Source organism: Oncorhynchus gorbuscha, linkage group LG05, assembly GCF_021184085.1.
Source record: "Oncorhynchus gorbuscha isolate QuinsamMale2020 ecotype Even-year linkage group LG05, OgorEven_v1.0, whole genome shotgun sequence".
Classification (NCBI taxonomy): Eukaryota; Metazoa; Chordata; class Actinopteri; order Salmoniformes; family Salmonidae; genus Oncorhynchus; species Oncorhynchus gorbuscha.
Genome location: NC_060177.1, coordinates 60,982,282 through 61,007,004, shown reverse-complemented (window position 1 = coordinate 61,007,004; position 24,723 = coordinate 60,982,282). Strand labels below are relative to the sequence as shown.

Below are 24,723 nucleotides of genomic sequence, written 5' to 3'. Positions count from 1 at the left end.
GCAGTAAAGGGCAGAGCAGGGCAGAGCAGTAAAGGGCAGAGCAGTGAAGGGCAGAGCAGTGAAGGGCAGAGCAGTAAAGGGCAGAGCAGTGTAGGGCAGAGCAGTGAAGGGCAGAGCAGTGAAGGGCAGAGCAGTAAAGAGCAGAGCAGTAAAGGGCAGAGCAGTAAAGGGCAGGGCAGAGCAGTAAAGGGCAGAGCAGAGCAGTAAAGGGCAGAGCAGTAAAGGGCAGAGCAGTAAAGGGCAGAGCAGTAAAGGGCAGAGCAGAGCAGTAAAGGGCAGAGCAGTAAAGGGCAGAGCAGTAAAGGGCAGAGAAGTAAAGGGCAGAGCAGTAAAGGGCAGAGCAGAGCAGAGCAGTAAAGGGCAGAGCAGTAATGGGCAGAGCAGTAATGGGCAGTGCAGTGAAGGGCAGAGCAGAGCAGTAAAGGGCAGAGCAGAGCAGTAAAGGGCAGAGTAGAGCAGTAAAGGGCAGAGCAGTAAAGGGCAGAGCAGAGCAGTAAAGGGCAGAGCAGTAAAGGGCAGAGCAGTAAAGGGCAGAGCAGTAAAGGGCAGAGCAGTAATGGGCAGAGCAGTAATGGGCAGTGCAGTGAAGGGCAGAGCAGTAAAGGGCAGAGCAGTAAGGGGCAGAGCAGAGCAGTAAAGGGCAGAGCAGTAAAGGGCAGAGCAGAGCAGTAAAGGGCAGAGCAGGGTAGAGCAGTAAAGGGCAGAGCAGTAAAGGGCAGAGCAGAGCAGTAAAGGGCAGAGCAGTAAAGGGCAGAGCAGAGCAGAGCAGTAAAGGGCAGAGCAGTAAAGGGCAGAGCAGTAAAGGGCAGAGCAGAGCAGAGCAGTAAAGGGCAGAGCAGTAAAGGGCAGAGCAGAGCAGAGCAGTAAAGGGCAGAGCAGTAAAGGGCAGTGCAGTGAAGGGCAGAGCAGTAAAGGGCAGAGCAGTAAAGTGCAGAGCAGTAAAGGGCAGAGCAGTAAAGGGCAGAGCAGTAAAGGGCAGAGCAGTAAAGGGCAGAGCAGTGAAAGGCAGAGCAGTGAAGGGCAGAGCAGTGAAGGGCAGAGCAGTAAAGGGCAGAGCAGTGAAGGGCAGAGCAGTGAAGGGCAGAGCAGTGAAGGGCAGAGCAGTAAAGGGCAGAGCAGTAAAGGGCAGAGCAGTAAAGGGCAGAGCAGAGCAGTAAAGGGCAGAGAAGAGCAGTAAAGGGCAGAGCAGTAAAGGGCAGAGCAGAGCAGTAAAGGGCAGAGCAGTAAAGGGCAGAGCAGGGCAGAGCAGTAAAGGGCAGAGCAGAGCAGAGCAGAGCAGTAAAGGGCAGAGCAGTAATGGGCAGAGCAGTAATGGGCAGTGCAGTGAAGGGCAGAGCAGTAAAGGGCAGAGCAGTGAAGGGCAGAGCAGTAAAGGGCAGAGCAGGGCAGAGCAGTAAAGGGCAGAGCAGTAAAGGGCAGAGCAGTGAAAGGCAGAGCAGTGAAGGGCAGAGCAGTGAAGGGCAGAGCAGTAAAGGGCAGAGCAGTGAAGGGCAGAGCAGTGAAGGGCAGAGCAGTGAAGGGCAGAGCAGTAAAGGGCAGAGCAGTAAAGGGCAGAGCAGTAAAGGGCAGGGCAGAGCAGTAAAGGGAAGAGCAGAGCAGTAAAGGGCAGAGAAGAGCAGTAAAGGGCAGAGCAGTAAAGGGCAGAGCAGAGCAGTAAAGGGCAGAGCAGTAAAGGGCAGAGCAGGGCAGAGCAGTAAAGGGCAGAGCAGAGCAGAGCAGTAAAGGGCAGAGCAGTAATGGGCAGAGCAGTAATGGGCAGAGCAGTAATGGGCAGTGCAGTGAAGGGCAGAGCAGTAAAGGGCAGAGCAGAGCAGTAAAGGGCAGAGCAGTAAAGGGCAGAGCAGAGCAGTAAAGGGCAGAGCAGGGTAGAGCAGTAAAGGGCAGAGCAGAGCAGTAAAGGGCAGAGCAGTAAAGGGCAGAGCAGAGCAGAGCAGTAAAGGGCAGAGCAGTAAAGGGCAGTGCAGTGAAGGGCAGAGCAGTGAAGGGCAGAGCAGTAAAGGGCAGAGCAGTGAAGGGCAGAGCAGGGCAGAGCAGTAAAGGGCAGAGCAGAGCAGTAAAGGGCAGAGCAGTAAAGGGCAGAGCAGGGCAGAGCAGTAAAGGGCAGAGCAGAGCAGAGCAGAGCAGTAAAGGGCAGAGCAGTAATGGGCAGAGCAGTAATGGGCAGTGCAGTGAAGGGCAGAGCAGTAAAGGGCAGAGCAGTGAAGGGCAGAGCAGTAAAGGGCAGAGCAGAGCAGTAAAGGGCAGAGCAGTAAAGGGCAGAGTAGAGCAGTAAAGGGCAGAGCAGGGTAGAGCAGTAAAGGGCAGAGCAGTAAAGGGCAGAGCAGAGCAGTAAAGGGCAGAGCAGTAAAGGGCAGAGCAGAGCAGAGCAGTAAAGGGCAGAGCAGTAAATGGCAGTGCAGTGAAGGGCAGAGCAGTAAAGGGCAGAGCAGTGAAGGGCAGAGCAGTGAAGGGCAGAGCAGTAAAGGGCAGAGCAGTAAAGGGCAGAGCATTAATGGGCAGTGCAGTGAAGGGCAGAGCAGTAAAGGGCAGAGCAGTAAAGGGAAGAGCAGTAAAGGGCAGAGCAGAGCAGTAAAGGGCAGAGCAGAGCAGTAAAGGGCAGAGCAGTAAAGGGCAGAGCAGAGCAGTAAAGGGCAGAGCAGAGCAGTAAAGGGCAGAGCAGAGCAGTAAAGGGCAGAGCAGAGCAGTAAAGGGCAGAGCAGTAAAGGGCAGAGCAGAGCAGTAAAGGGCAGAGCAGTAAAGGGCAGAGCAGTAAAGGGCAGTGCAGAGCAGAGCAGTAAAGGGCATAGCAGTAAAGGGCAGAGCAGTAAAGGGCAGAGCAGAGCAGTAAAGGGCAGAGCAGTAAAGGGCAGTGCAGAGCAGAGCAGTAAAGGGCAGAGCAGTAAAGGGCAGAGCAGTGAAGGGCAGAGCAGTAAAGGGCAGAGCAGTAAAGGGCAGAGCAGTAAAGGGGCAGGGCGGAGCAGTAAAGGGCAGAGCAGTAAAGGGCAGAGCAGAGCAGTAAAGGGCAGAGCAGTAAAGGGCACAGCAGTAAAGGGCACAGCAGAGCAGTAAAGGGCAGAGCAGTAAAGGGCACAGCAGAGCAGTAAAGGGCAGAGCAGTAAAGGGCAGAGCAGAGCAGTAAAGGGCAGAACAGTAAAGGGCACAGCAGTGAAGGGCACAGCAGTGAAGGGCAGAGCAGTAAAGGGCACAGCAGTGAAGGGCACAGCAGTGAAGGGCAGAGCAGAGCAGTAAAGGGCAGAGCAGTAAAGGGCAGAGCAGTAAAGGGCAGAGCAGTAAAGGGCAGAGCAGAGCAGTAAAGGGCAGAGCAGAGCAGTAAAGGGCAGAGCAGTAAAGGGCAGAGCAGTGAAGGGCAGAGCAGAGCAGTAAAGGGCAGAGCAGTAAAGGGCAGAGCAGTAAAGGGCAGAGCAGAGCAGTAAAGGGCAGAGCAGTAAAGGGCAGAGCAGTAATGGGCAGAGCAGAGCAGTAAAGGGCAGAACAGTAAAGGGAAGAGCAGTAAAGGGCAGAGCAGAGCAGTAAAGGGCAGAGCAGTAAAGGGCAGAGCAGTAATGGGCAGAGCAGAGCAGTAAAGGGCAGAACAGTAAAGGGAAGAGCAGTAAAGGGCAGAGCAGAGCAGTAAAGGGCCGAGCAGTAAAGGGCAGAGCAGTAAAGGGCAGAGCAGAGCAGTAAAGGGCAGAGCAGTAAAGGGAAGAGCAGTAAAGGGCAGAGCAGAGCAGTAAAGGGCAGAACAGTAAAGGGAAGAGCAGTAAAGGGCAGAGCAGAGCAGTAAAGGGAAGAGCAGTAAAGGGAAGAGCAGTAAAGGGCAGAGCAGAGCAGTAAAGGGAAGAGCAGTAAAGGGCAGAGTAGAGCAGTAAAGGGAAGAGCAGTAAAGGGCAGAGCAGTAATGGGCAGAGCAGAGCAGTAAAGGGCAGAGCAGAGCAGTAATGGGCAGAGCAGAGCAGTAAAGGGCAGAGCAGTAAAGGGCAGAGCAGAGCAGTAAAGGGAAGAGCAGTAAAGGGCAGAGCAGTAAAGGGCAGTGCAGAGCAGTAAAGGGCAGAGCAATAAAGGGCAGAGCAGTAATGGGCAGAGCACAGCAGTAAAGGGCAGAGCAGTAATGGGCAGAGCACAGCAGTAAAGGGCAGAGCAGTAAAGGGCAGAGCAGTAAAGGGCAGAGCAGTAATGGGCAGAGCAGAGCAGTAAAGGGCAGAGCAGAGCAGTAAAGGGCAGAGCAGTAAAGGGAAGAGCAGTAAAGGGCAGAGCAGTAAAGGGCAGAGCAGAGCAGTAAAGGGCAGAGCAGTAAAGGGCAGAGCAGAGCAGTAAAGGGCAGAGCAGAGCAGTAAAGGGCAGAGCAGAGCAGTAAAGGGCAGAGCAGTAAAGGGCAGAGCAGTAAAGGGTAGAGCAGTGAAGGGCAGAGCAGTGAAGGGCAGAGCAGTAAAGGGCAGAGCAGTGAAGGGCAGAGCAGTGAAGGGCAGAGCAGTAAAGGGCAGAGCAATGAAGGGCAGAGCAATGAAGGGCAGAGCAGTGAAGGGCAGAGCAGTGAAGGGCAGAGCAGAGCAGTAAAGGGCAGAGCAGTAAAGGGCAGAGCAGTAAAGGGCAGAGCAGTAAAGGGCAGAGCAGAGCAGTAAAGGGCAGAGCAGTAAAGGGCAGAGCAGTAATGGGCAGAGCAGAGCAGTAAAGGGCAGAGCAGAGCAGTAAAGGGCAGAGCAGTAAAGGGCAGAGCAGTAAAGGGCAGAGCAGTAAAGGGCAGAGCAGTGAAGAGCAGTGAAGAGCAGAACAGTGAAGTGCAGAGCAGTAAAAGGCAGAGCAGTAAAGGGCAGAGCAGTAAAGGGCAGAGCAGAGCAGTAAAGGGCAGAGCAGTAAAGGGCAGAGCAGAGCAGTAAAGGGCAGAGCAGAGCAGTAAAGGGCAGAGCAGTAAAGGGCAGAGCAGAGCAGTAAAGGGCAGAGCAGAGCAGTAAAGGGCAGAGCAGAGCAGTAAAGGGCAGAGCAGTAAAGGGCAGAGCAGTAATGGGCAGAGCAGAGCAGTAAAGGGCAGAGCAGTAAAGGGAAGAGCAGTAAAGGGCAGAGCAGAGCAGTAAAGGGCAGAGCAGTAAAGGGCAGAGCAGTAATGGGCAGAGCAGAGCAGTAAAGGGCAAAGCAGTAAAGGGAAGAGCAGTAAAGGGCAGAGCAGAGCAGTAAAGGGCAGAGCAGTAAAGGGCAGAGCAGTAAAGGGCAGAGCAGTAATGGGCAGAGCAGAGCAGAAAAGGGCAGAGCAGAGCAGTAAAGGGAAGAGCAGTAAAGGGCAGAGCAGTAAAGGGCAGAGCAGTAAAGGGCAGAGCAGAGCAGTAAAGGGCAGAACAGTAAAGGGCAGAGCAGTAATGGGCAGAGCAGAGCAGTAAAGGGCAGAGCAGTAAAGGGAAGAGCAGTAAAGGGCAGAGCAGAGCAGTAAAGGGCAGAGCAGTAAAGGGCAGAGCAGTAATGGGCAGAGCAGAGCAGTAAAGGGCAGAGCAGTAAAGGGAAGAGCAGTAAAGGGCAGAGCAGAGCAGTAAAGGGCAGAGCAGTAAAGGGCAGAGCAGCAAAGGGCAGAGCAGTAATGGGCAGAGCAGAGCAGTAAAGGGCAGAGCAGAGCAGTAAAGGGAAGAGCAGTAAAGGGCAGAGCAGTAAAGGGCAGAGCAGAGCAGTAAAGGGCAGAGCAGAGCAGTAAAGGGCAGAACAGTAAAGGGCAGAGCAGTGAAGGGCAGAGCAGTGAAGGGCAGAGCAGTGAAGGGCAGAGCAGTAAAGGGCAGAGCAGTGAAGGGCAGAGCAGTGAAGGGCAGAGCAGTGAAGGGCAGAGCAGTAAAGGGCAGAGCAGTAAAGGGCAGAGCAGTAATGGGCAGAGCAGAGCAGTAAAGGGCAGAGCAGTAAAGGGCAGAGCAGTAATGGGCAGAGCAGAGCAGTAAAGGGCAGAGCAGTAAAGGGAAGAGCAGTAAAGGGCAGAGCAGAGCAGTAAAGGGCAGAGCAGTAAAGGGCAGAGCAGTAATGGGCAGAGCAGAGCAGTAAAGGGCAGAGCAGTAAAGGGAAGAGCAGTAAAGGGCAGAGCAGAGCAGTAAAGGGCAGAGCAGTAAAGGGCAGAGCAGTAAAGGGCAGAGCAGTAATGGGCAGAGCAGAGCAGTAAAGGGCAGAGCAGAGCAGTAAAGGGAAGAGCAGTAAAGGGCAGAGCAGTAAAGGGCAGAGCAGAGCAGTAAAGGGCAGAGCAGAGCAGTAAAGGGCAGAACAGTAAAGGGCAGAGCAGTGAAGGGCAGAGCAGTGAAGGGCAGAGCAGTAAAGGGCAGAGCAGTAAAGGGCAGCGCAGTAAAGGGCAGAGCAGTAAAGGGCAGAGCAGTGAAGGGCAGAGCAGTGAAGGGCAGAGCAGTGAAGGGCAGAGCAGTGAAGGGCAGAGCAGAAAAGGGCAGAGCAGTAAAGGGCAGAGCAGTGAAGGGCAGAGCAATGAAGGGCAGAGCAGTGAAGGGCAGAGCAGTGAAGGGCAGAGCAGAGCAGTAAAGGGCAGAGCAGTAAAGGGCAGAGCAGTGAAGGGCAGAGCAGTGAAGGACAGAGCAGAGCAGTAAAGGGCAGAGCAGCAAAGGGCAGAGCAGTAAAGGGCAGAGCAGTAAAGGGCAGATCAATGAAGGGCAGAGCAGTAAATGGCAGAGCAGTAAAGGGCAGAGCAGTAAAGGGCAGAGCAGTAAAGGGCAGAGCAGTGAAGGGCAGAGCAGTGAAGGGCAGAGCAGAGCAGTAAAGGGCAGAGCAGTAAAGGGCAGAGCAGTAAAGGGCAGAGCAGAGCAGTAAAGGGCAGAGCAGTAAAGGGCAGAGCAGTAAAGGACAGAGCAGTAAAGGGCAGAGCAGTAAAGGGCAGAGCAGTGAAGAGCAGTGAAGTGCAGAGCAGTGAAGTGCAGAGCAGTGAAGAGCAGAACAGTGAAGTGCAGAGCAGTGAAGAGCACAGTCTGATAATGTGTGTCAATACATCCTAAATCACATCTCTCCACTAGATGAGTGTCATAAGACATATTGTACACCCCTTTCTGAAGAGGACTCAGCAGTAGACATTCTGAGCGTTCAGCTATTCTAGTCATTAAACTGTGACTATTATAAATCATGAGTATCGGTGAGAGCTCAAATGTGCATTTACATCCTGTCAGTGTAGCCCATCCATCTACGTACATTCATGCAGAGAAAAGCAACTAAGATGAATAACCCTTGTACGACATTTAGATTGCAATGATACACCCACTTATTTCTAACCATCTCTGGTTACGCAGTGGTCCTGGTTAGACCTCAACATGCATTATACTCAAATACAACATCGTAACAAAAGTCAACACACAGAGTACTGTTGAAGAGAACAACCCCATGTATAGAACCGACCTCCTAGACACATGTGTTAGAGGCTGATGCTGAGACAGTCTGCTCCAGGTGACTCTCTGAGTTCATTGAGTTTAACGGACCGTGTGATGAGCTCACGCCCGGTCACACTGTGGACAGACATTATTATTGATTCCAACGTGTTCCAACCTCCAGTATTGCAATGGAAATGGCTGAACATAAAGACCAAGGTGGGACGATGGCATCAAATCCATCCAGGGAATGAGGACCGTAGTACCTGATGTCACGGCAGAGAGCACAAAGTGGATCATGTAACTGGTGACCTCATCCTCAGGAACAAGATCAATCCCCAGTAATTGAAAGCCTCTCAAATGCAGTCTTTATCTTATCAAGCACCACCATCACATTGTGAGGTGAAGGACCACTGTGTTCACAGGCAATAAGCCCCCCTCCCATGCTGCAGCTGTCTTCACACACACACACACACACACACACACACACACACACACACACACACACACACACACACACACACACACACACACACACACACACACACACACACACACACACACACACACACACACACACACACACACACACACACACACAGCTCCTAGTACAGCTGTCCTTCCTGTCCTGTCCCCTCCCTCACACCTTATCCTCCTCTTCCTAATAACCAACCTACAACACACTCAGCACGGCTAGACAGTACAATAAGTCAGCTCAATTCATTTCAGGATTGCAAAAATGTACAGTTGGACTCAGCAAGCTTGTTCTTCAGTTGATCACTATTTTAGAGACACTCAGTCTTTTTTCAGTAGGATTGATTACTAAAGTCCAGACCGAGGGAAATCATTGGTAGTGTTCTTCTTAGGTGGTTGTAAAGTGATTCTCTTATAAATTGAAAGCCTAGCAGGAAGAGTCCTTCTCTCTCTCAGCAAGAGGGTGGTCTCAGGGGACCAATCCCATAGAGCTACAGAACACACTATTTACACCGATTAGGCATCGAGAGTTTCCCTCCCAAATCGGGTTTCTCTCTAGTCCACTGATGATATGCAGCCTCCTGCGGCAAACGCTTCCTGGACGTCTGTACATCACACTTTGTTTCTCCCTCCATCTTTAGCACGTGCATCTCATCATTCTCAAAGCCAGCACATACAAATCCTTGAGGGCAATCCCAAAAAAGTGACAGAAAAATGAAAGTGAGCCTTTTGATGTCTGTCAGGTACAAGGCTGTAAATATAATGGCCTCAAAGCTTGTCAGAGCTACAGTAAATAGATTGCTGTGTTTACCCTAAATTGCCAGATCCTTTCCAGACAGAAATGGTTTTGAGAGCAGGAGAACTCAGGCTGGATATACAAAAGGCAGCAGAAGAAGCAGGAACTAGCTACACTTGCACAGCCTCCTCAATACCCCATGAAGAGACAAACAACCAGGCCAGTTATGCTGAGTACACCTCTGAAAGCAGACCGATCCATCAACACACCTATCCATTACACCAAGAAATTCTTACAATTATGCAAAATGTCACCCGATGACTAGGTTTGGGTTTTAATGATGGGGGAGAGGTAGTAGGAGGGCTGACCTGCAGGTTGGGTGCAGAACTCCACAGAGATCTCCCTCTTGTCCCTGTGCTCCAAGGGCAGCTGCCAAGGCATCTGGTGTGTCCGCGCCACAGCCTTCACCTTGTAAACGGTCATGGGCTTCAGTTGGAAGAACTGGTACTTGTAGGCCCCTGCCTTCACCATGTCATACTCAGCGTCGTTCAGGAAGATGGTGTGGCTGTAGTTGCTGTTGCTAGGCTGCCAGGAAAGCTCAGCAGAGGTCTGTGTGATGCTGTCCACCCTCAGGTAGTAAGGAGCCACCACCACGTCCCTCCCCACCAGCAGAGTGCAGCGTAGCTCGTCAGACAGGCCTTGCTCCGTGATGCTCTGCACCGAGATGCGGTACGTGTTGGTGGCCAGGTTCAGCTTTTCAACAAGCGACTTTGTCCTGCCTCCAAAAGGCACGCTCATCCTCACCTCCTTGTCCACCAGGACGTTGTAGCCACTGATGGAGCCCCAGCCGGGTGGCACCACCGGTGGGTCCCAGCACACGATCACACTCTTGGCCAGCTGTTTGATCAGATTGATGCGGCGAGGGTAAGGCACGATGTTTTCACCAATCTCGTCAATGCTGACATCCAGGGTCCCTGTCCCGTTACTGCAGGAACCCATGGAGCCCAGAAAGTCCATGCCCAGGCTGCTGCTGCCCAGGCTAGTCAGAGTGCTGCTCAGACTGGAACCCAGGCCAGTGGAACCGTGACTGGAACCGTGACTGGAACCCAGAGTGGAACCCATGTGGTTTCCTAGAGTGGAACCGTGAGTGGAACCCAGAGTGGAACAGTGAGTGGAACCCAGAGTGGAACCCATTTGGTTGCCTAGAGTGGAACCGTGAGTGGAACCCAGAGTGGAACAGTGAGTGGAACCCAGAGTGGAACCGTGGGTGGAACTCATGTGGCTGCCCAGAGTGGAACCCATGTGGCTGCCCAGAGTGGAGCCCATGTGGCTGCCCAGAGTGGAACCCATGTGGCTGCCCAGAGTGGAACCGTGAGTAGAACCCATGTGGCTGCCAAGAGTGGAACAGTGACTGGAACCCAAAGTGGAACTGAGGTTGCTCCCCAGGTTTCTCTCTAGGTTTCTCTCCAGGCTGGTCTCCAGGTCCAGCTTACTGTCAGACAGCAGGCTGCTGATGCTGCTCAGGCACATGCTGCCCAGCCCTGTGGAGCCCAGGCTGCTGTGGTTACTACTGAGGTAGCCTGACTCTTTGGCCCCATCCCTGTGCTGAGCAGAAGGCATCTCCTCATCCTTAACAAAGTCCACAAAATTGGAAGGGACGAGGCCCTGCTGTCCATCCAGCAGCTCTCCTGAGGAACAGAGAGAGACAGAGCAGTAAGTAGTATTGACAACAACACTCACTGTGAAGAGCAGTAAGTAGTATTGACAACAACACTCACTGTGAAGAGCAGTAAGTAGTACTGACAACAACACTCACAGTACAGTGAAGAGGAGATAACAATCGTAAAAGCCATATTAGCACTGATTGATCCACAACTGCCTAATCCTCGTCTCATCTAATGCCCTTACAGTAAATACATACCATAATCCATGCTGTCTCTTAACAACATCCTTCTGTTCTGAAATTATTATTATTATTTTTAAATCATGTGGATCGGTTTCTAACCAAGAGAGGGTAAAATACAGTGAGATGTCAGACCTTCATAGAAGCCGTCATCATCCATGGTGCCGTACACGTAGAGGTACTTCCCTGCCACCAGGGGGAGCTCTGCCTCAGGATGCTCATTGGGCCCATCACAGGGGTTATAACTAGGGGAAATAAAGAGCAGAGTGCAATAGAGTCAAACTGATGAACTCACTGTGTTGCTCCTCTGAACCCAACACAAGTGGAATTATCTCAAGCTAGATGATGAATTCAGGTTCAAATCCAAGCACAGTCTTCATTTTTGCCACAAACCCTGCAGTACCTGTATGTGACTCTGTGAAAGGGGAATTACTGAAAGATGCATTAAAAAAACAAATGCAAAATATAACATTTTCCAACATACTAAAAGAGAGAAGCAGCGTGGGTGGACAGCACTGGGTTTCATTCATGTATTTGCCTTTGTTCTAGGGGATTCCAATTTGTTCTGCTGCCAGTTAATTTTCTTTGGTGAGAGCAGAGCACGGCATCCTTATTAAGAGGTGAGTTCAAACCTCAGTGGGACACACGGTTGAAATGGGCTGAGCAGGGATGCATTTTTATATGACACTGTAGTGTAGGGCATCTCAAAGCAGCTCCCTCCTCTCACCTGTACCGGGCGACGCACAGACGGACCTTGCCTGTGAACCTCTTCTTGGTCCTAGTCGTTGAGCTTAGTTCTTTGTCCATCTGGTGAGAGAGCAAACCTTGAGGGATGTAACAGCCAAATATAATAAGATTTATTTTCTCACTTATCATATTATTTTCTTAGTATGACCCTAGGTTTTCCTTATGCAATTTAAATACATGTTATCCTCTCTATTGTGGAAATCAGTGAGACTGATTTGGCCTTTCATGATAGCTGAGACTATAATCTTCACCTTTAAACAATGTGTAAACCTGCCAGTCCTCCCAGCAGAGGAGAGTAAAAGTCAACAGATCGGCCATTTCACACCCCATCCTCTCTGCCTCACTGTTTCCTCAGTCCTGCCTCACTGCTTCCTCAGTCCTGCCTCACTGCTTCCTCAGTCCTGCCTCACTGCTTCCTCAGTCATGCCTCACTGCTTCCTCAGTCCTGCCTCACTGCTTCCTCAGTCCTGCCTCACTGCTTCCTCAGTTCTGCCTCACTGCTTCCTCAGTCCTGCCTCACTGCTTCCTCAGTCCTGCCTCACTGCTTCCTCAGTTCTGCCTCACTGCTTCCTCAGTCCTGCCTCTCTGCTTCCTCAGTCCTGCCTCACTGCTTCCTCAGTCCTGCCTCACTGCTTCCTCAGTCCTGCCTCCTCAGTTCTGCCTCAGTTCTGCCTCCTCAGTTCTGCCTCAGTCCTGCCTCACTGCTTCCTCAGTCCTGCCTCTCTGCTTCCTCAGTCCTGCCTCACTGCTTCCTCAGGCCTGCCTCACTGCTTCCTCAGTCCTACCTCTCTGCTTCCTCAGTCCTGCCTCACTGCTTCCTCAGTTCTGCCTCACTGCTTCCTCAGTCCTGCCTCACTGCTTCCTCAGTCCTGCCTCACTGCTTCCTCAGTCCTGCCTCACTGCTTCCTCAGTTCCGCCTCACTGCTTCCTCAGTTCCGCCTCACTGCTTCCTCAGTCCTGCCTCACTGCTTCCTCAGTCCTGCCTCACTGCTTCCTCAGTCCTGCCTCACTGCTTCCTCAGTCCTGCCTCACTGCTTCCTCAGTCCTGCCTCACTGCTTCCTCAGTCCTGCCTCACTGCTTCCTCAGTCCTGCCTCACTGCTTCCTCAGTCCTGCCTCACTGCTTCCTCAGTCCTGCCTCACTGCTTCCTCAGTCCTGCCTCACTGCTTCCTCAGTCCTACCTCTCTACTTCCTCAGTCCTGCCTCACTGTTTCCTCAGTCCTGCCTCACTGCCTCCTCAGTCCTGCCTCACTGCTTCCTCAGTCCTGCCTCACTGCTTCCTCAGTCCTGCCTCACTGCTTCCTCAGTCCTGCCTCACTGCTTCCTCAGTCCTGCCTCACTGCTTCCTCAGTCCTGCCTCACTGCTTCCCCAGTCCTGCCTCACTGCTTCCTCAGTCCTGCCTCTCTGCTTCCTCAGACCTCCCTCTCGACCGGAGCGGGACTTCAGCTTACACTTTCATAACAGGAAGCAATTTTGCAAACATGTAATAGATGCTGTAATTCTGTAACATTAGTGTAATACATTCTTTACCATCTTCAGAGGGGTCGTTTGAAAGAGCAAGCAAACTATTTAGGTCCATCCCCATTAGGCCCATTCAAGCAGGACCATCCACGCACTCTCCTATTTCAATAACAGCATATTTCATGTCAGAGGCTTAACATGTCAGACACTGAATGAGTGGTTAGTTTGAGTTCGAATGAGCGGAGGGAGGGACATGCAGATGGACGCTGTTAGTAGGGGACCTAGTAGGACCTCAGTGAGGAGGGCCCGCTGGGAGCTCTCAGCTTGGCTGCTGCTGCGGGTGAGGAATGTTGGCTTTACAGACAGGAGCTCCGGCTTGTCCCCACTGATCTGGAGCGGTCGGATGAACTCAGAGATCACAGATCTGCTCAGCGGACTCTCATTGCCTGGGGGGCAAAACAAAGGAACAGCTCCGATCTGACACATGACCGCGCCTACTAAAATCATACTTCTATCTGTGAGTAGTAATAGTAATGTCCAAAATGGAGTGCTATATATCGCTATTAGTTCTCCTTTTCATCATGTGATGGTAATTTGTCATCCTCGCCATTCATCATCCATACTTCATTTGATAAGATACCGACACATGTAACACATGACACCGTATAACATTGCAAGAACCCACAGAATCATAATTGCATTTAGTGTTCTAAAAAACATGGTCTAAAATACAGATCCTTATGTAATCAGGAGAGTCAGATCCCAGGCACCGGCCCAACGTAAAAGGTCAGTATTATTGGCATGTATTTACCTAGTTAAGTTAACAACGAGCATTTGCCAAGCCGTGGTAAAGGCTGTGTCACACAGTATCGTGATTGATTATGTCATTACTTGCTCGTACGTCACAAGCGCCGCCTTCCAGATCTCCAATCTCAGTAGCAGCCGCATGTTTCTCTTTCCACCTTCATACTACTGGGTTGTTTATTTAAAATGCACTCTGGAGTTGCGCTACCGTTCTCACCGTCTGATTGGACTGTTCAAACCTCTCACATGCAGCTCACAGATGGACTGAAACCACGGTTACATTGCCGTCTACGGGCTGTGGTCTATGGCGTACAGTACACAGGCAAGCTGAAACAACGTTCTTCTGGGATTCCTCTAACCTTTCACTGTGGGGGCAGCCAGCCCGTTGAGGAGCTGGGAGAGGGATTTGTTGGGAGATCCGGGGGTTTCACCCGCTGTTAAGGGATCGGTGCCACTGCCAAGGATATCAAACTTTCCAGTCTGTAGCCGGAACTTCTCCAGCTCTTTGGACAGCAGGTTGAACTGCTCACTCTGTGTCCGACATTTCTCCTCCAGCTCTCGGACTTTTGCCTGGCGACAGAGAGCGAGTTAGAGAGAAAGAAAGAGGGAGAAAGAGGGAGAAAGAGGGAGAGAGAGACAAAAGAGAAAGTAACAGAAGGAAAGAAAGAAAGTGAGAGAAGGGGAAGAATCGGTATACTTGTCTAAATACACACACACACACAACATGAGGTAGGATATTGGACTTTAAAAACGTGGGTTTCATTCCTTACAGAGAAAAGGGAGTTGACGTCTTAAAGTTCCTACCAGGCAAAATACAGGTCAGTCATAAACACCTAAACTAGTGACAGTAAGCAGATCACATGCAGGACTACAGTTAATGCACATTATCCTATAGAGCAGCCTCTTGCTAAGAGGAAGTATGCATACCAAAAACTGCACTGTGTTCAAAGCGCGGGGAATGCTCCTCAACTTCATTGAACAGAGATAGTAAAATAAAGGCAAGAGTCATCATGAGTTACGAAGCTGACAAAAGAGGGGCAAGAGCAATTCAAAACATCATAGAACCATGCAGTCAAATCCTTGGCTGTCTACAGTGAAATAGTGTCTGTAACAACACACCGGCCCATTGATAGGAGACCACAGTGCAGTGGGAGCATGGGCAGGCCTAGCAGAGACCCCAGATGTGCCCAGCTCATGACCTTCTCTTGGGCAGGGGTAAGTGTTGAGTGTTAACCATCAAATGTCCACAGACAACCCCTTATCACATAAACCCAAATCAGCCCGTTCATCAGACCACCCTGAGAGTGTTGCTAAAGTTACCATGTCATGTCCTGCATGCACTGCCCAAAGCAAAGTGATGCCTAGTGCACAATGTCTGTGGCGTTTTGTTCAGCTCTGACTTTCATACGAACAAGTTATTGTTTGCCAGCGCGTGAACATGCTATTAGAGGAGTGACCTTTGCAATCGCTGCGTATGATTCAATGGGTTTGTGCATTAGCACAGAGGGTGGTTAGCCTATCACCATCTCAAAGCCCTCCCCTGGGTGGGTATGACCAGTACTGTAGCAGCCTAGTGAAACACACTGCATGCAACGCCAACCAGAATGAATTAGTCAGAGCAGGATGAAAGGCTCAACTGGGTCTTTCCCTCTTTACGTCTGGAAGTCTGCTTGTTTTTTTGTCAAATCAGAATGTTAGAACGTCCTCATAATATACATGGTTTCCATTATGCCAGCATCTAAGCAAAATCCCCTCAGACATTAGAATGAAGCCGTAACGAAAGTTAGGGATGATAAGAGCCTCTCCTGCGTCCCAGTCAGACCTTCTGTCCTGCTCTGTCCTGTGACAACCCATATCCCCAGTGTCTGTCCGGTAAGCAGTGCGGGCTACGAGCCAAGTGGAGTGTGGATGCTTGCACATGCTTTGATGCCAAGCTGAATGGAGGAGGCGAGTATGAGTCATCACTGTATGGGAAGGACAGCCTTGCCTTTGAAAAGCAAACATTCAAGTCTGCACTGATACAACAACATTGCAGCTAGCTACAACAGAAAAACCTTATCAATGAATAAATGACTGGCCATTGTTTCACGTCCAGTATATGACATTGTTCAGCTCTTGAATCTTCACGTTTTAAAATGAGAATAAATCTAAAGCAAATATCTCCCATCAAAATCAGCATGACCTCTTGAGGGACTGCCACCTTGGTTTGACTTATGCATAAAACATCACAAGCAATTTACTCCCAAATCATTACCACTTTCAATTCTGAACTGTCATTCCATGAACATTTACTTCCAGAGAGCCAAAGAAAAGGGGGATATACCCCTGATTAGTGTACAGGCAGAGATGAAAATACCAAGTAAATAAAAACTATTCTGAAATACCTGCATGCTGTCCAAGTGGTTCTGTATATGCATAAAACACACAGCAATAAAACAGTGAAAAGAAATGAGGCACAATTCCACATGAACACTCACACCTTGAAATCACAACAGACCATTTTCAGTAGCACTCATGCAAAATCATTTATTATTAACAATAAACCACAAATATCAAATAATATAATGACCGATAACGATATACAGCATGTGGATATACTGTTTCAATATACTGCATATACATTTACAAAACGCAATAGCTAATTTGTCATATCAAAAGCACTGTTATGTTCTTATTTTGCACTTGCTAGTTACATGGGTATACGTTATAGACTTCAAATCATCCCAATAAAGTTATCACGTGAAAATGGGCAAGAATCTGTTATTCCATCTGGCCCTTAGTCTTCATGCATGTCACATTCACAACCTTCAACAGAGTGCACATGGTCTCACACACTGAGCTAGTACAGAGTTGAGAGGAGTAGAAAATGTCAGACACACACGCACACGCGCGCACACGCACGCACACGCACACGCACACACACACACACACACACACACACACACACACACACACACACACACACACACACACACACACACACACACACACACGACAACACTCACCTCTAACAGATGAACGGCGCCCTCATGCTCCTTCTTAGCCTCAACCTGAGCCTGTAAAACATAACATGGGGAGGCTGTGTTCCATTCAGCACACACACAACAAATTACCTCTACAACCGGACAACTGGGACCTGGCTGGACAGCACTGAAAAACACTCAAGTTGGAAGACACTGTTTGAGCTGTTACAAAGGCCATTTATGACAACAATGGTGTGTAAACATTCAAACAATTATAACAAACTATTCATCATGTATCTTCAATATACATCTGTCGTGCTCTCCTGAAACTCGACTGCAGGGCTATTCTAAATGATTCATCTATGTGTGATATAAACCCATTGTACTGTACAATACAACATAAAATAATGCATGCTAGTTTATTAATGTGACTGGGAACATCTGTTGAGAAACTAACGTTCCACATGAATAGGAGAACATCTGCACACTTTACAATTTCACAAATCCACTTCGCAGGCAATTCACTGTATAGCGAACAGAGAAAGTAGCCAGGGTCTATAGAAAGAGAACGCTGTAATGAGCTCATTTTGCTCCTTGAGAGAAAACAGAGACTGTATGCATATTTATTGCCAACTGGAAAATAAGCAGCACAAACGGAAAGACACATACACAGAGAGAGCGAGAGAGAGCGTGAGAGAGCGTGAGAGAGAGTGTGAGAGAGAGCGAGAGAAAGCATGAGAGAGCGTGAGAGAGAGCGTGAGAGAGAGCGTGAGAGAGCGAGAGAGAGCGAGAGAGAGAGCAAGAGAGCAAGAAAGAGAGAGAGCAAGAGAGCAAGAGAGAGAGCAAGAGAGAGAGCGTGAGAGAGCGCATGAGAGAAAGCGTGAGAGAGAGCGAGAGAGAGAGCTAGAGAGAGCGAGAGCGAGCAAGAGAGAGCGAGAGCGTGAGAGAGAGCGTGAGAGAGAGCAAGAGAGCGAGCGTGAGAGAGAGCGTGAGAGAGAGCGTGAGAGAGAGTGTGAGAGAGAGCGAGAGAAAGCATGAGAGAGCGTGAGAGAGAGCGTGAGAGAGAGCGTGAGAGAGCGAGAGAGAGCGAGAGAGAGAGCAAGAGAGCAAGAAAGAGAGAGAGCAAGAGAGAGAGCAAGAGAGAGCGAGAGAGAGCAAGAGAGAGCGAGAGCGTGAGAGAGAGCGTGAGAGAGAGCAAGAGAGCGAGCGTGAGAGAGAGCGTGAGAGAGAGCGTGAGAGAGAGCGAGAGAGAGAGCGAGAGAGAGAGCGAGAGGGAGCAAGAGAAAGAGCAAGAGAGAGAGCAAGAGAGCAAGAGAGAGAGCAAGAGAGAGAGCGTGAGAGAGTGCATAAGAGAAAGTGTGAGAGAGAGCGAGAGAGAGAGTTAGAGAGAGCGCGAGAGAAAGCAAGAGAGAGAGCAAGAGAGAGAGCGTGAGAGAGAGTGTGAGAGAGAGCAAGAGACCGAGAGAGAGCGTGAGAGAGCAAGAGAGAGCATGAGAAAGAGCAAGAGGGCGAGAGAGAGCGTGAGAGAGAGCAAGAGAGAGAGCAAGAGAGAGAGCAAGAGAGAGAGCGTGAGAGAGAGAGAGAGAAGCAAGAGAGAGCGTGAGAGAGAGCAAGAGAGAGAGCGTGAGAGAGAGCAAGAGAGAGAGCGTTAGAGAGAGCGTGAGAGAGAGCGAGAGAGAGAGCGAGAGCATGAGAGAGAGCAAGAGAGAGAGCAAGAGAGCGAGAGAGCATGAGAGAGCGTGAGAGAGAGCAAGAGAGAGAGCGTGAGAGAGCATGAGAGAGAGCGTGAGAGAGAGCAAGAGAGTGAGAGAGCGTGAGAGAGAGCATGAGAGACCGAGAGAGAGAGCGTGAGAGAGAGCAAGAGAGCGAGAGAGAGTGTGAGAGAGAGCATGAGAGAGCAAGAAGCGAGAGAGCGAGCGTGAGAGAGAGCAAGAGAGCGAGAGAGAGAGCGTGAGAGAGAGCAAGAGAGAGAGAGAGCGTGAGAGAGAGCAAGAGAGCGAGAGAGAGCATGAGAGAGCAAGAGAGAGAGCGAACGGGGCTGATGATTCCAGATGAGGTGTTTATGTGACACTTCCCATCCCGTTCACACTCTCATGTAATCGCTGCGCTTGCTTGACGTCAGCTCCTCTGCTCAGAGGAGGCAGAACATCAAATCATCTGGCCCAGCCTTTTAGCAAGCCACCAACAAACCTCAAATCATCTGGCCCAGCCTTTTAGCAAGCCACCAACAAACATCAAATCATCTGGCCCAGCCTTTTAGCAAGCCACCAACAAACCTCAAATCATCTGGCCCAGCCTTTTAGCAAGCCACCAACAAACATCAAATCATCTGGCCCAGCCTTTTAGCAAGCCACCAACAAACATCACATCATCTGGCCCAGCCTTTTAGCAAGCCACCAACAAACATCAAATCATCTGGCCCAGCCTTTTAGCAAGCCACCAACAAACATCAAATCATCTGGCCCAGCCTTTTAGCAAGCCACCAACAAACATCAAATCATCTGGCCCAGCCTTTTAGCAAGCCACCAACAAACATCAAGTCATCTGGCCCAGCCTTTTAGCAAGCCACCAACAAACCTCAAATCATCTGGCCCAGCCTTTTAGCAAGCCACCAACAAACATCAAATCATCTGGCCCAGCCTTTTAGCAAGCCACCAACAAACATCACATCATCTGGCCCAGCCTTTTAGCAAGCCACCAACAAACATCAAATCATCTGGCCCAGCCTTTTAGCAAGCCACCAACAAACATCAAATCATCTGGCCCAGCCTTTTAGCAAGCCACCAACAAACATCAAATCATCTGGCCCAGCCTTTTAGCAAGCCACCAACAAACATCAAGTCATCTGGCCCAGCCTTTTAGCAAGCCACCAACAAACATCAAATCATCTGGGCCAGCCTTTTAGCAAGCCACCAACAAACATCAAGTCATCTGGCCCAGCCTTTTAGCAAGCCACCAACAAACATCAAAACATCTGGCCCAGCCTTTCTGGCCCAGCAAAGCCACCAACAAACATCAAATCATCTGGCCCAGCCTTTTAGCAAGCCACCAACAAACATCAAATCATCTGGCCCAGCCTTTTAGCAAGCCACCAACAAACATCAAATCATCTGGCCCAGCCTTTTAGCAAGCCACCAACAAACATCAAATCATCTGGGCCAGCCTTTTAGCAAGCCACCAACAAACATCAAATCATCTGGGCCAGCCTTTTAGCAAGCCACCAACAAACTTCAAGTCTGATCTAAGTTTTCACTGTGCTAATCTGCTCTCCATAGCAGAGTAAGAGCCTGTTACTGAGTTACTTGGTTCCAGGACTATCTTGCCATTGCCTGGGGGGCTGACAGACAGGCAGACAGACATCTGAAGGAGGGGATTTAAGAGGATACTCTGCAACTGTAGTAGTGCTCAACACAAAGCTCTTTGACCTCTGACCCAGCACTGGGCTAACAAGATGGGTCACCCCCCCTCCCCATGCAGCTAGCAATGGCATAGTGACCTGGTGTGCCTTACCTTCTGCAGAAGGTCAATTTCCTGCTGCTTTGCATTGAGTACAGCCAAGGCTTGCTCATGCTCCAACTCTAGCTGCTGCCTCCGCTCTGCAGCCTCGCGCATATGCTGTCCGAGGAGGGCGTGGGGGATGGGGGGGGCATAGAGAGGGCTGCTGTTAGTAGAACTAAAAACCCATGACATCAGGATTACATGCCACAAGTCTCCAGTCCTCTGTCCTCAACAAGCTCCTGGCTCACACTTTACAAATAATGAGCTTGTTGACATTTTACTGGACCTCAAGTCTTACACACTTCAGGCAGATGTTAGCCTGTCAAAACACCAATGTGACCAATGTCAATAACACATGTCAATTTACAGTTTGTATCAAATGATCTAAATCAGATAGATCAAGTTAAGGTGTTACCTCCCAAATCCTGGATATTAACTTCCAAATCTATACTAGAATGCACAGTATGTTGGAACAGAGTTTAAGGACGAGAACTGGAGAAGCTTTGCTGTGCATGATCAACCAATCATCAATCAACCATTTTCAGTTTGCTGTCCCCTTTGCGTAACACAATACCTGTGTTTGAAGTCTCACTACAGAGGAGCTGTCCTCATCAATGTTGTGTTCGCATGATCAATACATGGTTTTTAGTTACGTGAAAAGGGTTAGCAAACTCCAAGGCATGCTCACTTGTCCGTGGTCGTCCATAACAACCAAAGAAGCCAAACAAAACCAAGGCCTTCCTCAACCATTATGTCAAAGTGCCATCCAATCATCTTATTGCTTTCATTTAAATGTAAAGAATCGAGAGTTCCAGAGTTGTTAGAGGGGAGAAAGCAAAGGACATTTTCATGCCGTCCGATATACATCTGGGTCATTCCACCAATTTGGTGCCTTTTGAGATGTGTAAATAAAAGTTTAACTTAATAAAAACATGTTTTCATCTGAAGAGGTTCAATTGAAAAGAATAAAATACTTAGTACCTATTAAATGCCAAATAAAGCATCAGGGTTGATGATTTCCTATTAAATCAGCCACAAATCCTCTTGTGACAGGGGAAATGGAAGCTTATTGTGTACCTCAGGGAGGAGCAATTGAAGACAGGTTTTGGAAAGTTGTTAAAACATTCTAGCCTGTCTATCTATGGGTAACAGGGTAACAGGGTTGACGTGTTATTCTAGCCTGTCTATCTATGGGTAACAGGGTAACAGGGTTGACGTGTTATTCTAGCCTGTCTATCTATGGGTAACAGGGTAACAGGGTTGACGTGTTATTCTAGCCTGTCTATCTATGGGTAACAGGGTTGACGTGTTATTCTAGCCTGTCTATCTATGGGTAACAGGGTAACAGGGTTGACGTGTTATTCTAGCCTGTCTATCTATGGGTAACAGGGTAACAGGGTTGACGTGTTATTCTAGCCTGTCTATCTATGGGTAACAGGGTAACAGGGTTGACGTGTTATTCTAGCCTGTCTATCTATGGGTAACAGGGTAACAGGGTTGACGTGTTATTCTAGCCTGTCTATCTATGGGTAACAGGGTTGACGTGTTATTCTAGCCTGTCTATCTATGGGTAACAGGGTAACAGGGTTGACGTGTTATTCTAGCCTGTCTATCTATGGGTAACAGGGTTGACTTGTTATTCTAGCCTGTCTATCTATGGGTAACAGGGTTGACGTGTTATTCTAGCCTGTCTATCTATGGGTAACAGGGTAACAGGGTTGACGTGTTATTCTAGCCTGTCTATCTATGGGTAACAGGGTAACAGGGTTGACGTGTTATTCTAGCCTGTCTATCTATGGGTAACAGGGTTGACGTGTTATTCTAGCCTGTCTATCTATGGGTAACAGGGTAACAGGGTTGACGTGTTATTCTAGCCTGTCTATCTATGGGTAACAGGGTAACAGGGTTGATGTGTTATTCTAGCCTGTCTATCTATGGGTAACAGGGTTGACTTGTTATTCTAGCCTGTCTATCTATGGGTAACAGGGTTGACGTGTTATTCTAGCCTGTCTATCTATGGGTAACAGGGTAACAGGGTTGACGTGTTATTCTAGCCTGTCTATCTATGGGTAACAGGGTAACAGGGTTGACGTGTTATTCTAGCCTGTCTATCTATGGGTAACAGGGTTGACGTGTTATTCTAGCCTGTCTATCTATGGGTAACAGGGTAACAGGGTTGACGTGTTATTCTAGCCTGTCTATCTATGGGTAACAGGGTAACAGGGTTGACGTGTTATTCTAGCCTGTCTATCTATGGGTAACAGGGTTGACGTGTTATTCTAGCCTGTCTATCTATGGGTAACAGGGTAACAGGGTTGACGTGTTATTCTAGCCTGTCTATCTATGGGTAACAGGGTTGACGTGTTATTCTAGCCTGTCTATCTATGGGTAACAGGGTAACAGGGTTGACGTGTTATTCTAGCCTGTCTATCTATGGGTAACAGGGTTGACTTGTTATTCTAGCCTGTCTATCTATGGGTAACAGGGTTGACGTGTTATTCTAGCCTGTCTATCTATGGGTAACAGGGTTGACGTGTTATTCTAGCCTGTCTATCTATGGGTAACAGGGTTGACTTGTTATTCTAGCCTGTCTATCTATGGGTAACAGGGTTGACGTGTTATTCTAGCCTGTCTATCTATGGGTAAAAGGGTTGACGTGTTATGCTTGACCCACTTAGTTTTCCACCACAAAACACCAGAAAATGGGCAAAAAAGATTAGAACCAGACCTCCTTTACTCTATGATTTGACTATTAGATGTTCAATGTTTTTTTTAAATAGTTTCACCATATTCAAATGAGAGTTCAGTTCACATAACAGAGTTCACTTTAAAATGAGGGACAGTTTATTTACATTTTTTATTAATCACATGAAACAAATAATCTTCAGAAAGGAATTTGTCAAAGCAACAAAATAACTAGGGCTTTACAATAAAATCCCAATACTTGGGAGACATTTTGGGGTTAAGTGGGTTCAAATCATCCTGGAAGTCACAAAGTGCACAGAGGGACATGTCAAAATGATGCATTTTGGGGTTAAGTGGGTTCAAATCATCCTGGAAGTCACAAAGTGCACAGAGGGACATGTCAAAATGATGCATTTTGGGGTTAAGTGGGTTCAAATCATCCTGGAAGTCACAAAGTGCACAGAGGGACATGTCAAAATGATGCATTTTGGCACTTTGTCTTTATTCATATAAAACATCTGCTTTATTAAATTCTCCATTTGGTCTATATTAGAGGGCACTTCATTTATTTTAACAGGCTTTTAAAATGCAATATTGGTGCACAATTTCTACTTAAAATATCAAAGGGATGCAAAAGGCACTTATTTCGTGGAACAACCCATCTATCCCCTAGTTTACTTTCATTTCATTGTCATCATGATCAGTGATCTCTACTCCAGCTCTCTAACCCCCCTGGTCCCACATACCCACTGAACCAATAGACTCGCCTCATGCACATCCACATTCCACAGTGCGCTGGACTGGTCCTAGCCAGGTGCCCATTCGTGTCATAGTAAAGCAGCCCAGATAAATAAGGAGAGCTAGCATGGCTACTGCGGTAGAGAAAAGCATTCAAAATAGGGCTACAGTGGGCTGCTCCCCATACAGATGGGCATAGCAGTGATACCTGATCAATCTAGCAGAGGAGAGAGGGGATGGAAGGGAGGGAGAGAGGGGATGGAGGGGAGGGAGAGAGGGGATGGAGGGGAGGAAGAGAGGGGATGGAGGGGAGGGAGAGAGGGGATGGAGGGGAGGGAGAGAGGGGATGGAGGGGAGGAAGAGAGGGGATGGAGGGGAGGAAGAGAGGGGATGGAGGGGAGGAAGAGAGGGGATGGAGGGGAGGGAGAGAGGGGATTGAGGGGAGGGAGAGAGGGGATTGAGGGGAGGGAGAGAGGGGATGGAGGGGAGGAAGAGAGGGGATGGAGGGGAGGGAGAGAGGGGATGGAGGGGAGGAAGAGAGGGGATGGAGGGGAGGAAGAGAGGGGATGGAAGGGGTGGGGCCAGGGTAAGAGAGGGGAGGACCGACTGCTCCAAGCTTCCTAGTCTTTCACAGCTTCTGGTTAAGCTTCCTCCCACATCGGCACTGGAAGGCAACAGACAGGTCAGGGATATTAGAGAGAGAGAGAAAGGAGAGGAAGGTAGAGAGGTGTTGGTGGTGAAAGGGGAGAGGCTGGTAGAGAATCAGGCTCTGTAAAGGAACCTGAGCTTGGGCTCGGCGTCTCATCATTCACAGGAGTACACAGACACACAGTAAACATACAGTAGACAAAATGAAAAGGTTATCTACAGTGTGTCTCCAGACTCTCACCTTTAGCACCTGCTCTAGGTTCTCCAGTTTGCCTTGGAGCTGGGTCTTCTCCCGCAGGGCTGAATCTCTCTCCTGAGTCACAGCACCAAGGGTCTCTTTGAGCTGCGCATACTCTGACTTCACCTGATCACACAGAACACAACACGGGGAACCACAGTGAGACAAACAGAACCCGTACAACTGGGTCTGGGATCAACTACTGTGTTGATGCATTTGCTCAGTTGTTGTCCAACAACGAAACAGAGTTGAATGAATCAACCCACTGGGCAAAAATGGTTGCTTCCGTGTCATTTTAACCAATGAATTAAATGTGGTGACGTTGAATCAACGTGGAAAACTGATTGTATTTGAATTTTTTTTATCAACGTCAAGGAATTCCGTATTTATTTCACCCAACTATTAACCTAAATCCAATGAGATTGTGATATTTCTTGTTGACAACCAAATGTAAATCAAAACTAGACGTTGAACTGACGTACGTGCCCACTAGGATGTTTCTAATGTACTACTATAGCTACTGCTACTG

The 24,723-nt window shown here is 49.1% G+C and overlaps 1 protein-coding gene across 1 annotated transcript in view; it reads right to left on the bottom strand.

The window, feature by feature from the left end:
- Nucleotides 1-24,723, bottom strand: part of LOC124036237 (RIMS-binding protein 2-like) — a 139,518-nt gene that overhangs the window by 22,094 nt on the left and 92,701 nt on the right. The window contains exons 3-11 of the mRNA XM_046350540.1: nt 24,198-24,320; nt 19,898-20,002; nt 16,430-16,480; nt 15,809-15,829; nt 13,784-13,994; nt 12,912-13,066; nt 11,139-11,218; nt 10,547-10,656; nt 8,877-10,196 (exon numbers count right to left, since the gene is read on the bottom strand). Of these exons, the coding sequence (XP_046206496.1) occupies nt 8,877-10,196; nt 10,547-10,656; nt 11,139-11,218; nt 12,912-13,066; nt 13,784-13,994; nt 15,809-15,829; nt 16,430-16,480; nt 19,898-19,999 (2,050 nt within the window). The 5' untranslated portion in view covers nt 20,000-20,002; nt 24,198-24,320. The remainder of the gene's footprint in view (nt 1-8,876; nt 10,197-10,546; nt 10,657-11,138; nt 11,219-12,911; nt 13,067-13,783; nt 13,995-15,808; nt 15,830-16,429; nt 16,481-19,897; nt 20,003-24,197; nt 24,321-24,723) is intronic.